The 13,104-nt window shown below is 33.5% G+C and overlaps 1 protein-coding gene across 1 annotated transcript; it reads left to right on the top strand.

Moving 5' to 3' along the window:
• Positions 1-9,249: 9,249 nt before the first annotated feature.
• LOC125474947 (probable tyrosine-protein phosphatase DSP4) lies at positions 9,250-12,531 on the top strand. The gene is made up of 5 exons (XM_048579202.1): positions 9,250-9,533; positions 9,835-9,928; positions 11,819-11,876; positions 11,971-12,014; positions 12,117-12,531. The coding sequence occupies exons 1-5, from the start codon at positions 9,265-9,267 to the stop codon at positions 12,300-12,302; spliced, it is 651 nt and encodes a 216-aa protein (XP_048435159.1). The 5' UTR covers positions 9,250-9,264; the 3' UTR covers positions 12,303-12,531.
• The last annotated feature ends 573 nt before the right edge of the window (positions 12,532-13,104 follow it).

Genomic DNA, 13,104 nt, shown 5'->3' with positions numbered 1-13,104 from the left:
AAACAACGGCAACTACACGAGAAGTTAACACTCATAAGTCCATGATGGATTCTGCAAGAAAATATCTTTCATAAGTTCGATGCTTAAACTCAAATACTTATAAGCGGAAGAGTAATGCTAGGATCCGAAGGAAACTACATTTTCTTTAGTGAAAATATTTGCAACAAAAGCAGTCCCATAAATTCTTTAAATTATATCCAAATAGTAGTATCAAGAAATTTCGTAACGATATTTAAGAATGACATGATTATGTCGATAATGAATCTTATATTGATGGGAGAAGGGACGAGTTATAAGGACTTATAAGTAAGTTGAACTACTCCATATTACCAAATGGTTTTATAGTGAAAACTCAACTTTCTTCACGATATCAGAGCATGTTGGCCTTGCAAAGACTTATAAGAGGTTGAGCTACTCCCCAAATTACCAATTGATTTTATGATGGAATCCCAACTATCTTTAAATCAAACCTAAAACGTTAGCATTATGGCATTATGCTTAGGTTGGAAATATGAGGAGTCTGTCCTTATGCTACTTATTGGGTGAATTTTTAGGGTTGGTCCAAGATGCATGGTTTATGAATAATTCCATGTAAAAAACTATTCGTGGTTTGTGAGGAATTTGACAAACCAATCGAGTTTGCAATGGGCCCCTGCCAGTGTCAACAATCCAAGACCAAGGATCTGTGTAGGCTGTCTTCCAAGGTGGGCCTGATAGAAACAATAATCGGAAAGAGATTTTTTTCGGATCTCTTCTACCAAAGTCATCGGATTAAATGATCCGGATCTTTGAAATTTCATCTAATGATAAAAAATTATTATAGTTTTTAAGGGATCAAAACAGGTGGGCTATTGGATGAAATTTCAAAGGCCCGGATCACTTGATCCGATGACCTTGGTGGAAGAGATCCAGAGAGAATCTCTTTCCACAATAATCAGGCAATAATTTCATGAGCTTTACTCAGTTGCACATTTTTTTTAACATGTGAACGGTTGAGATTTGATCAAAAATTTTAATAGTTAAATCTCAATCGTTCATTCATGAATAAAAATGTACGCAAGAGAATTTCCATTGATTTTCATCTTATTGAAAATTGAATTGAAATTATCAAGAATTTGTTCCTATGATGTTTAATTTGCACTTGATAGTTGATACAATACGCAACTAATGAGGTTCTAATAGCCACTTGAATTGCCTTGAGAACTTGACTTTCACACAAGATTCTTTCCACATGGATTCCAAATCTAAATTGACAGTTTTTCAACATATAAAAATTAAAAAAAAAAAAAAAATCAGAGAGAGTAATTAAAAATATTCTCCATCCAACCAAATGTTGTTGCTTGTGCTTCTTATCCGCAAACAAGTCAATACTTGATCGGCGAAGTAATACACAAATAGTCAAGACTCAAAAGTCACCTGTCACATTTCTCACGAAACTACCCAAACCCTCCAATTATTGCTTGCTTCAGAGATAATGTAGCCACAACCCCATTTTTCCCATGGTCAACCTATCCAGCTTGGCGTCCGTACAAGTAACACAAATTCTCCATTTGAAAGCATGGGTGGGCAGAGATGTCATACGCAACCATGCATGCCTTTACGTAATTTTCTGTATTATATGAACTTGTAATGCATGTATTAAAAATGAGGGTTGGCTTGATTGAGAGGACTAGCATGATGAGAAAATAAGGACATGTTCGAGTTTAGACAAACACGCATTATTTGTTTCTTGTCATAGTTTAGGTCTCCATTTACGTGTATTGTTCAAAGTTCAAACAGATTGTGATTCGTTTAACAAGTACAAGATTCGTGTCTTGCGGTTCGAACTATGAAGCAGGAAGGTAGTTCCCATACATAATCTTCTTTGGTGCATACGATGCAAATTAAACCCTAAACCTAGCACTCAACGCGCGTTATTCGTTTGCACTTTGATTTGTTATGTTGTTAACCAATCAATTTGATGCATAATATGCAAATGCAACTTGAAGTCTACTTGATTGATAATTTGATGCCTTGTTATGAGGAAATGAAGTGTAGTCTCGAACCAGAAAATTAAGGGGCATAGGGTGTCCTTATAAGGAGTTGAGTTATTATTCTATTGCTAGTTAGTGTTATGATGATATCAAAGCATGTTGGTTCACGTAAATACAATCCTAATAGCTACAAGTGTAGGCCATTCATGAGGCGTGTGAGGATGTGGAGTGTTGTTGTATAGCGAAAAGGTAAGAGACTTTGCATGTTCTTATAAAGGAGAAAGTTTAGGTCCAGAAGCCAAACCTCCTCATTCATCTGGCCCTTGACACAAATAACACTCCACACCCCACCACCTCTTGATTTGTTATGCTAAGCGGGCCAACAATTTGGTCCTAACCCCTCACATGTCCCTAATTTGGCTTCCCCACACAAGATCACCTCTCCTCATACAGAGTTGAATTACACCACATATATATTATCAACAGTCAGTGAATTGAGTGACAGAATAATGGTTAATTTGTTTTATGAAGCAATGAATTATACTTCGTGTAATTTGGTGGCTAGCTAGCTACCTCTTGAAACTAATTGAATCTTAAATGTCAAACAAAGCTTTGATGTTTGGAGCTAATTCAATCTATTTTATTGACTCTGTAAACGATAGCGACGGAAGGAAATGTAACATTTTCTTAATTATCGGGAGAGGTCCAGCTAGCTAGCAATATTTGAGAACGGAAAATGTTAGGAAAACCAATTTTTTAGACCATCTTTTATACAACATATGATGTGGTTGTTGATGGTTGAATTTTTTTTTTTAATAATTTAAGAATAGGTTCAACTATCAACCGTTATATAATGTGGTCTACAAAAGATAGTCTAAAAATTTGTTCTCTAAAATAAACTAAAATTAACAATGATGGTTTTGGACGATCAATATTATTGTAGACGTTAGACCTAATTTGAAGGGCAACTATTATTTGTGGACATAATTATACCAACAGATTGGCCAGAGCAAAAGCTCAAATGCACTAATCACATTAAACAAGTTATTTATGCTAGTGCCAAAACCGACCTAAAAGTTAGAATGTTTCGTAACGATACCGTCCAATATAAACCAGCCAAATTTAAGTTGCACGTATGGGAGGGTCCAAGATTAAAAGGACCATTAACGCTAACCAACAATTAAATTTGGATTTCATGCTCATAGTTTTATACAAAGTGATAATAGCACTAGTCAAGAGTCAAATATAAAATCTCGAGTGCATGATTCTCTTATAGATTCGTGGTTACATGTTTATGCATGTAGTTATCTTTCTATTACAAACTTTAAATTTCAAAACAGCGTTGTACATATAAATGCAATTTTTTTTTATACAAGCAATAGTGATATCAAGGGCGGGAGGAATCGAAATTAAGACTTCAAGTACAAGAATAAATGATTTTAACTAGCTTAAGTTATAAGCACCTTGCAATATAAACACAGTACTATAGGAAAATATAAGAGTGACTTATCAAACTTATTAAGGATGCATGACTTATCAAGGAGTTTACTAACTTTGGAGAAAAACTTAAAGTAATATGATGTTTACTTAGAAAGATTGACAACATCTATCGCTTTGTTGTACCTTATCCTTAGTGGAAAGTGGAAACATAACATCAATGATCCGAAGGGCATTTGCTTCTCTCAATAGTCTTGACAATTCATCCTGGATCATGCTGGCTGAGCACGCAACGCATCTTTCTTCGAAAACGATAGGGTGGATTAAAATCATTGTATATTTATTATGAAAAAATTAATATCTGGTCCTTAGTTATTCATTGACTGAAATATTATTAATTTTTAGATTTTGATTCAAGTTCTTAGCATTAATGTAATAATGAATTCACATGTCAGTGACATAATTTTCTAAAATAAAAATTAATAATTGATTTAGAATTTTAATACTCACACCTTTATTAAACTCCTAAAATATACCAATTTGTTATATGTAAAATGTACAATTTTTTTTATATAAAATCTATTCAAATTTTTTTTCTAATCCATTTTTAAACTTATATGGGTACATTTTTTTTCTTTGATTTGAGAATGTATCTATGTCAAGTTTAATCGAAGAACTTTACTAATGTTATTAAGCTTATTTTTTTTTTTTTTTTTTTTTTGTGATTTTGAAGAATGTACCCGTGTTTGTGTGTGTGTACCGATGTGCGTGTGTGTATATACACTCACAATAGTATAATTTATATTTAATATTTTTTACACAAATTATGATTTTTTATTTAAAATTTCATTAATATAAACAACTATAAATTTCAATTTTTAATTTAAAAAATATAGTAACATACATAGAAATAAATTATCACATTAATTTCATGGACTTCGATAAAAAATTAAAAATTAGTAAGATTTCAATAAAAGAATATTCATAATTAAGAATTGCATTCAAAGTCTCCCATTTATTTTACGTAAGTAAGTTTGTGGAGCCGAAAGAGGTTGGAAATATATCCACAAAAACTCTTCCGATGATCAGTGATCAGTCATGCATGCTACTAATTAAGGGTGTGATAACCATAATCAATTATATACATGTACCCTATTGGTCTGGTGGGATACGTCATCTTCATTGATTTCCACGTCATGTCATAGTCATATTTTTGGGGGGGCTAACTTATTAGGGAGAAGGTCTTGGGTGCTGTACCTGTAGGTGGCGGGCGATAGGGGTGGAGTCATTATATGTGATGGTGGTGGGTGGTGGCCATGGGAGGGTGTTTTGTGTCTATCCGCACAGACACGTGGTCTGGGTGTGATAGAATGTTATTTAGGTAAAGTTGTGGATCAAATACTTTCACAATTAGAAGCGATGGTTAAGTTGAAAATAATATCAGTGCAATTTGCAACAATTAGAAGCGATGGCTAAGTTGAAAATAATATCAGTGCAATTTACATTATTAAAAAAAAGCTAAAACGTCATAACCTCTAACGTGTAGTAGTAATATTATAGTAATAAAAGAGTGATCGAGGATAGTAGACTCATGCCTTTTGTGAGCTATTGTGTATCCTTAGACTATGTTTGTGTTTCTGATTGCTTTTAGAAAGTTAAAAACACTTTATGACTGCATTTGATATTTTAGTTAGAAGTGATTATTGGTTGTATAAGTATATTTTGGAGAATTATATGTCATGTACTAAAAAACACTTTCAAGTGAATTTTTAATAAAAAAATTCATCGTGTTATAATGAAATGCTTCTATCAAAACACTTATGAACATATAAATATTTCTTACATAATCAGTTCCAAACAAGCTCTTAAACTTAAAACTCAAAGAATTCATCAAGATTTTCAGTTTATACATGCTTACATGTAGTTATTTGGTCTAGTCGAATGAGATATCGTCATTTGCTAGACTACTTGATCCATGACTCCTTCATATATTCATGCCCCTATTATTTGATCCAAATTTGAAAGGGAGTTTGAAAAAGTTAAGCAATTTTTTTTTTTTACAGGATTAACTTTTAAATTCACAAAAACTCAGTCCAATGTCAGTAATGATCAAATACATAGAAATCCCCTTGAATAATTCAGTTAAAAAGCTCCAAAAGCCTCAAACCATGTGAAGTTCTAAACGTCATCAATTAACCCATTTTACCAAAACTAGTCGAGTATCTAATAGTTTAATTACTTAAATCAACACCCAACCTATAAGAAAATATGATTAATCAAGATTCTAAACGTCATCTTAGAATCCATATACTCACCATATACTGTATTACCGCGTAACATTGTCAACGTAATAACTATCATCACGACTCAACAAGGATTATAATTTGAATAGATTAAGAGCTAATTTGGAGTTGTATAAATTTTTTTAAAAGCAGCTTCTTAAAAAAGTTGGAGCAAAAATTGTGTCTGGTAAAAGGAAAAAAAAAAGTGTTTTTTCAAAATCATGGGCCTAAAATAGAAGCAACCCTAACCATACTTCTCAAAAAAGTGTTTATCTCATAAGAGGCAGATGAATGGTAACTTTTAATGAAACTTTCATATTAACAATACTACCTTCTTTTTTTTTTTTTTTTTTTTTGGTTGCTAAAAGCACTTTTAGCACTATAATTTACCAAATACTTAATTGTTTTTATTTCACAGTATTCTTAAAACGCAACATGAGCAGTTTAAAAAAAAACACTGCCACCTCAAACTAGCCCTAAGAGCAACTCCACCCCATTGGGGTAGGTTGGCACAAAGCCTCAAAAATAGGCTCGAGCAGATCCAAATAGGTTGGCACCCAGCCCAAGCCAGCTTGTAGGGCGGCCCAAAACATGTCGAGCAATGTCCTGGCCTATGTGACGTCACGCTGGCGTTGGCATGACATCACAAGGCACTACCGATTTTTTTGCATCAGGCGCATGGGAAATATGACCGTATGGGCATGCATTCCCGACAAAAAAAAGGCGGCGGGGCCTACCATTGCAGGCACAATAAAGTGGGAGCGGGAGAAGCCACGTGGCTCATTATGGGCAGTTGGATTTCCAATGGCTAGTTTTCATGACCGTTGGATTTTCAACGATAAAAAAAATTTAAAATTCAAACCCAACAGCTAGTGATGTGACGTGTTTTGGGCCGTCTGATCCGATCCCAAGATCAATGGTCCACGATTTTCGCCCCAAAAAATGTAAAAAAAATAAAAATAGAAAACGGTTAGAATTATGACCGTTGGCCACGTGTCCAAATCTGGGTTGTTGGATTTGAATTTTTTCAAATCCAAATGTCCATATTAATTAATTTAATAAAAAAATATTAAAAATGGTTTAAAAATACAGAAAAAAATTATTATTTTTTTTATAAATACATAACCATCAACTTTCACCTTACACCACATTTCAATATTTTCAACCAAAGCTTTCATATACTGTTCTATGAAAAAAAATGGCTACGTGGAAGCTTATCGAAATATTGGCTAAATTATTATAAACAGATAGTAACATGTGATGTGTCAGGATTGGTTAAAAATTTTATCGGAAATCTATCCACAAAATAGTACTTTCGAATAATGACACATGGCGTGACAAGATTGATTAAAAATCCTATCTGAAATTAAAACTAACTTTTTTTTTATTATTTTGCAAAATATATATATATATATATTATTATTTTAATAGACTAGGTACCAGCGCATTTTTTAAAGATGAAAATGCATTTGTGCCGGGTCATTTTTTAGACTTTGTGTTAGTGCATTTTTTAGGATTAAAGATATATTTGACCAATTATTGTTTATTGAAGTCAATCACTATTCATTTGAGTGAATCAAATAGGCTGAATGCTAACACATTTTTAAAGATGGACTTGCTCTTATAAAGCCACGTCGAAGACTTAGCAAGGCAGCCAAGTCAGCAATGAGTAATCACTCAGAGAACGCGAGCGAGCCCTTCGGGTTCAATTTTATTTTATATATATATATATATATATATATTTTTTTTTTTTTTTTCTGGTGGTGGGATATTACAGAAGCCGACGAGATAAAGGACGTGGCGCGCGGCCTCGCATTCCCAAAGGCACTATAATACAAAGACGGCACCTTCTTGTCTCTCACTCATGGCAGTAAGCATATTCCACAGAATGTACCATTTCCATGCCCCTTCTTTTTTTTTTTTCTCAATAAGATATTAAAATATTCAAAGTGGCAAAAGCCTTTTTGTTCTTCTGAGTTTGTGAGGAGGAGGTTGATGCTTCAATTGGATCATCATTTGGAATATTAAACAAGTCATTAGAATCATTATGATTGGAGGTATATGGTATAATTATGCAAGGAAATGCCCAATTTGGAGTGATCAGTAAAATTAATCATATAGTTAAAGACGTTACGAAGAATTATGTTTCGTTGTACTTCATATATATTGTCCTAAAATTAACAAAATAATCAATCTACATCAACAAAAACAATTTCATTCGTGCATGTAAATCAATAAGCAAAGTTAAGTACTCGGCATGTAAGACTATTCAAATCACATTTATTGATTGCTTTGTTGAGATATTACATATCAAGTATGCAAACTTTAATAAATGAGAGATTGAATTATTTTCTCATAATTTATTTTATTTTATTCGTTCCCACATAGAATAAAAAAGAAAGACAAATTTTATATCAAATTAAAAATTCAGTAAAATAAATTTCAGCGGCCGATTCTTCTTTGATGTGATCACATCAATAATTGACTATCTACTCAATAATTAAGATGTTCATAACAAAAGGAAGAAAATAATTGCATTTATGTGGAAAAAGAGAAAATTAAGGTTGTTACGCGCCCTTTCCATGAGTGGCGCCCAAATACGATGTCACACTCCGAATTTATGATCGGCAAGAAATTAACTCGGTGTACGGTGCACGGTGCACGAACAAAAAATAAAATAAAAACAAGAATGATAGAAATACGAAGTTAAAAAGTGAACTTTACTTTTGTAAAGATAACTCTCGAAATCTTGCAAGTGTACAAAAAGATAATAAATCCCCCACTCTTTGACTCAAAATATTTGTACTCAGTGCTGTCTATTTATTTATCATTATTAGATAAATTTAAATTGTTAAATTTATGTTTAATTTTGATATTTTGATCGTATATAGACATAAACGTAAAAAATTTAAATATAAAATTAGCAATAAATAAGGTGATCAGCATTACTACTATTTAAAAATTGGGAACTTTAACGAAAAACTCTTGGTACTATTTACTTTAACGAAAAATCATATTTTTACATTAAAAAGTCAATTATGATACTATTCTCTTTACCCGTTATTTTATCATTTTAGTTAAAACTCAAAGTTTTCAAATCATTTTCATTAATTTTTCTTTAAAAATAACGAGAAAAAGTACACCCATTTCTTGCTCGTCTACGCCACCTGACTTTCTCTCTTCTTTCCGTTTCTGATCCATTTTTAAACTGTCTTTCACCAAAAAAAAAAAAAAAAAAAAGAAATTTTAACGAAAAGTTCACGGTACTATTCATTTTAAAGAAAAATCACATTTTTACACTAAAAAATCAATCCATCTACTATTCACTTTACCCTTTATTTTTTCTTTATCATTAAAATTTAAAGTTTTTAAACTCTTTTCATTAGTTTCCTTATAAAAAAATTAAAAATTAAAAAAATAAAAAAAATTAAAAATTAAAAATTAAAAAAAAAAAAGGGCAAGAGGCTATAAGGAATATCCGAAACGATCCCCAAAAGCCCTGACTTTCTCCCTTTATAAAAACGACGCTTCTGTCTCTCCTCGTCAGTCGTCTGCTCTTTTGATAAGCTGACATGAAACTGGAGCTTAATAATCTTCATCATCCGGAGGATCAAGAGACCGACAGCGAGAGCGAGATGTGCAGAACAATCGAAGTTGTCGCCGGAAGCGGAGGCGTCCAGCTTTCTCCGGTGAAGAAGACCTCCGGCGCTGACGACTGCGCCGACGACCTCTTCATTCCGCCGCTCAACTTCTCCTTGGTCGATAACGGCATTTTCAGGTCGGGCTTCCCGGAGCCCGCCAACTTCTCCTTCCTCCACACTCTAGGCCTTCGCTCCATCATGTAAGCAAATTCGTTTACTGCTCATATACATGTGTGTGTGTGTATATGCGTGTGTAAGTGTTTGATTAATTTCATTTCCGGAAAAAAAAAAAAAAAAAAAAAGATAATTGTGATTAATTTAAAGTGTTATATGTATATTTTTTATTTAATAATTGTCGTTTATGAAATTTGAACTCAGAACGTACTCTAATAAAGCGGAGTCTGTCGCCGTTACACCAAATTTTCATGTGCAATTGAAGTGTTCTAAATTTTTGGATTTGAATTATGTAATCCTAATGTGCTTATGTACACATGTATGTAGATGTTTGTGTCCGGAGCCGTATCCAGAGCCGAATACGGAGTTTTTAAAGTCCAACGGGATTAAGCTTTTTCAGTTTGGAATTGAAGGCTACAAGGTATGTGTATTGCTCAATTCGACTGGATCTCGTCAGACTTATGTTTAATTTTCTACTTAAATTGATCATCGTAAATGGACCGTCTTTAATCTATAAACTATCGGGAGGAAGATTTGTACTTGGTACCTGTAGTAAGAGATAAGAAAAGTGATTGGATTGTTCATTAATGAAGTAGGGTTCGGAGACTTGTGAGGTGCCTGATTTTCGGGGTACATATACGTGTGTGTATTTTTACTGAACAAATCAATCAAGTAGTACATAATTACTTATACGGTGACCGACAAATGCGTGGTCACTCACCCATAAATTTGATATCAAGGACGAAGGATAAATAAATGTGTTCTTAAAGTTTTATCTCAGCCCTTGATATCAAATCTAGCAATAGGTGACCATAAATCCTTGGTCAGCAGGTGACAAAGAGAATGAGGCTCGTACAGTCGTACGTATGTTCCTCATGTTTAACTAATACTCCATTATCCTCATCAAGATGCTTTGTTAGTTGAGTAATAATGACCATTTGTTGTGGATGCCCTTCTTGTTGTTCCTTTTATCTGATAACTTCAATAATTATTATAAGAAATTTTAGCCAAAATAGTCTTTGAGATTGGCACAACTCCTCACTTTGATCTTGAGATTTGAAATCAATAGAAGAGATTCTTGAATTTATTACCGTTAATTATTTTGGTTTTTTCAGTGAAAAAAATCTATTAAATAAAGACTAAAATGACAAAAACAGCATCAATGTAATAAACAATAGACCAAACTGATTTGACAAAAAGTAAGGCTATTTTGTCATTTTTTTCTTTATTTAACTGAGATTTTTCACGAAATGACCAAAATAGTTGACAGTGGACAAACTTAGGACCAGTTATATCGATTTTAAATCTCAAGGACCAAATGAGGAGTTATACTAATCTCAGTGACTATTTTGGCTAAAAAACTTATATATATCATGACACAATTTTGTGAATAACGATTTTTTTTTTTTTAATAAATTTGTGCGGGGTATTGTTTGTTGGTTTTGGTTTTGGATGGGATGACAGTTATTTTGTCCTGGCATATATCTAACTAGAGGGCCACGAGTTTCTGTCACATATACTGAAACACTCTTTCATGGAATCCTACCTTATGCTTGTGGGATGTACACTAATCACATGAGTTTATTCTTTCCAGTGTTTAATGGATGAATTATCTAAACTGATTAATGTTGTGTCCCTTTTTGGTACTGAAGGAAACATGTGATGCGTATTTCGTCAAGAGAAATGATATTCGCATTCTCTTTTATCCCCTTGCACTCCCTCTTGTTTTTAGCCATAGGATTGAATAATCAATGGGAAATCAACGGATAGAAATGAGCTGGGGAGTGAATGAGGAGAACATGAGAGGGTGAAAATCATTTCCTTTCGTTGATACCGTCTGTTGACACTGAACTGTTCTAATAAACTTCTGTATCAGATATATCTTACAGTTCTAAGTGCAAGAAGCTTTGCAGAAACCGTATCGGAACACTAGATTGATTTTATCTCATCCCAATTGTTTTAATTCAAGCATGCTTACTTTGAGTATCATTCTGTGAGGTGAAGTTTAAAACGCACGCTGGACAATTTTTTCAAATGGTTTCTAGGATGAGTGTTCTAAGACATCTTCAGGAGTTTGTGTTTTTGCCAATGTAGTTACAATAAATCATCGGGATGTATGAAAGTACTTCTCACTCTAGGAGTTGGTACAATCTCACCCTAGGACAGTGGATCGGATTGGCGTGCAGTAATTTTATACACCGATTTAGGATCAGTTTTCCTTTATTTCTGGGAAACAATGATAGAGTTCCTTATTAACATGAATTATCCAACAATATACCAACTGATCTTCAAAATTGAATTGTGCATTCAGGAGCCTTTTGTAAACATCCCGGATGAAACAATCCGTGAAGCGCTGAAAGTTGTCCTCGGTACGACACAGAATTAACAATGTTTCACTTAATTTCTTACTGAACCAGAATTACAGCACTGTGGCTTACATTAGTTTACTTGTCCGCAATGCAGACGTAAGGAATCACCCTGTCTTAATTCATTGTAAACGAGGGAAGGTATGTACACTACTGGATTCTTATATGTTCACACCCTGATTTTGAGTAATCAATGGCATTATACGCTGTAGATGGTTGCTTACTTTGGTCGTATTTTTTCAGCATCGAACGGGTTGTCTGGTAGGGTGTTTGAGAAAATTGCAGAGATGGTGCCTCACGTCTGTTTTTGACGAATACCAGCGGTTTGCAGCTGCGAAAGCGAGAGTTGCCGATCAGAGGTTTATGGAGATGTTTGATGTTTCAAGTTTGAAACATCTGCCGATGACATTTTCATGTTCCAAGAGGTAAAGTCGCCCCGTATTATTGAACGGCTTTTGCTTCTTTTAGTCGAAGAAGAGAATCAATCGTAGGTCCGAATCTCCTAGCTACTATGGAATAAATAAAATAGGGAAGGGTGATGAGTTCCTGGTATGCATTTCAGCGGAAAAGGAATTTTTTCTTCATTTTTCCTTGAATTCAATATAATAAGCATCCTTATATAAAATATCACTTTCACTTTGTGTGCTTTGAGACTCAACTTTTTCGGGATCTTTTCTTCTGCTGTGTTTTTGGTATATTTATTCAACAATTTATGGCAGCAGATGCATCCGGATTTCTTCTCGAAAACTTGTAGTTAGCTCGATTTAGAGGTTTAAGTTGACATCGAATACGCCTTGCCAATGCAAATCAAGATTTCCGTTTTAATTTCTCCTCTCGAGCTGTTCTTGCGAATGATTAGAACTAAAATCTTTTAACAAGACAATGTATGCGTATTCATGTTCTGTTATCCAGCAACTTACTTGATTGATCTTGAACTTTAAAGTTGTTATTAGTAAAAACATTTGTATAAAATACAGTGCGTACATTAGGGCTCATTTTAAAATGATTGAACGCACTTTTTATGAAAGTGTTTTTAGAATCAATCATTGGTAAAAATGTAAGGGAATCCTGGAAAAGCACTTCAAATGCTTTTGTAACTCAAAAACAATTTCATAAAAAACAGCTTTAGTCATTTTAAAAACGCACCCAAACGAGTTAGTTTACTGGTGGCATGTGCAAAGATATTGTTGACCCTAAAAATTACAAAGCCTACGTGGCGCGCAGGCCGAGT

Source organism: the organism of the source record quoted next, unplaced genomic scaffold, assembly GCF_019419815.1.
Source record: "Pyrus x bretschneideri cultivar Hongxiangsu unplaced genomic scaffold, Pyrus_bretschneideri_v1 Contig13, whole genome shotgun sequence".
In the NCBI taxonomy this organism is placed as follows: Eukaryota; Viridiplantae; Streptophyta; class Magnoliopsida; order Rosales; family Rosaceae; genus Pyrus; species Pyrus x bretschneideri.
This window is presented reverse-complemented; position numbering and strand designations above follow the sequence as displayed.

Coding starts and splice junctions, on each gene's coding strand:
- LOC125474947 (XM_048579202.1), top strand. CDS start 9,265: ATGAAACTGGAGCTTAATAATCTTCATCATCCGGAGGATCAAGAGACC. Junction 9,534..9,834: donor CTAGGCCTTCGCTCCATCAT/GTAAGCAAATTC, acceptor ACATGTATGTAG/ATGTTTGTGTCCGGAGCCGT. Junction 12,015..12,116: donor TTCATTGTAAACGAGGGAAG/GTATGTACACTA, acceptor GTATTTTTTCAG/CATCGAACGGGTTGTCTGGT.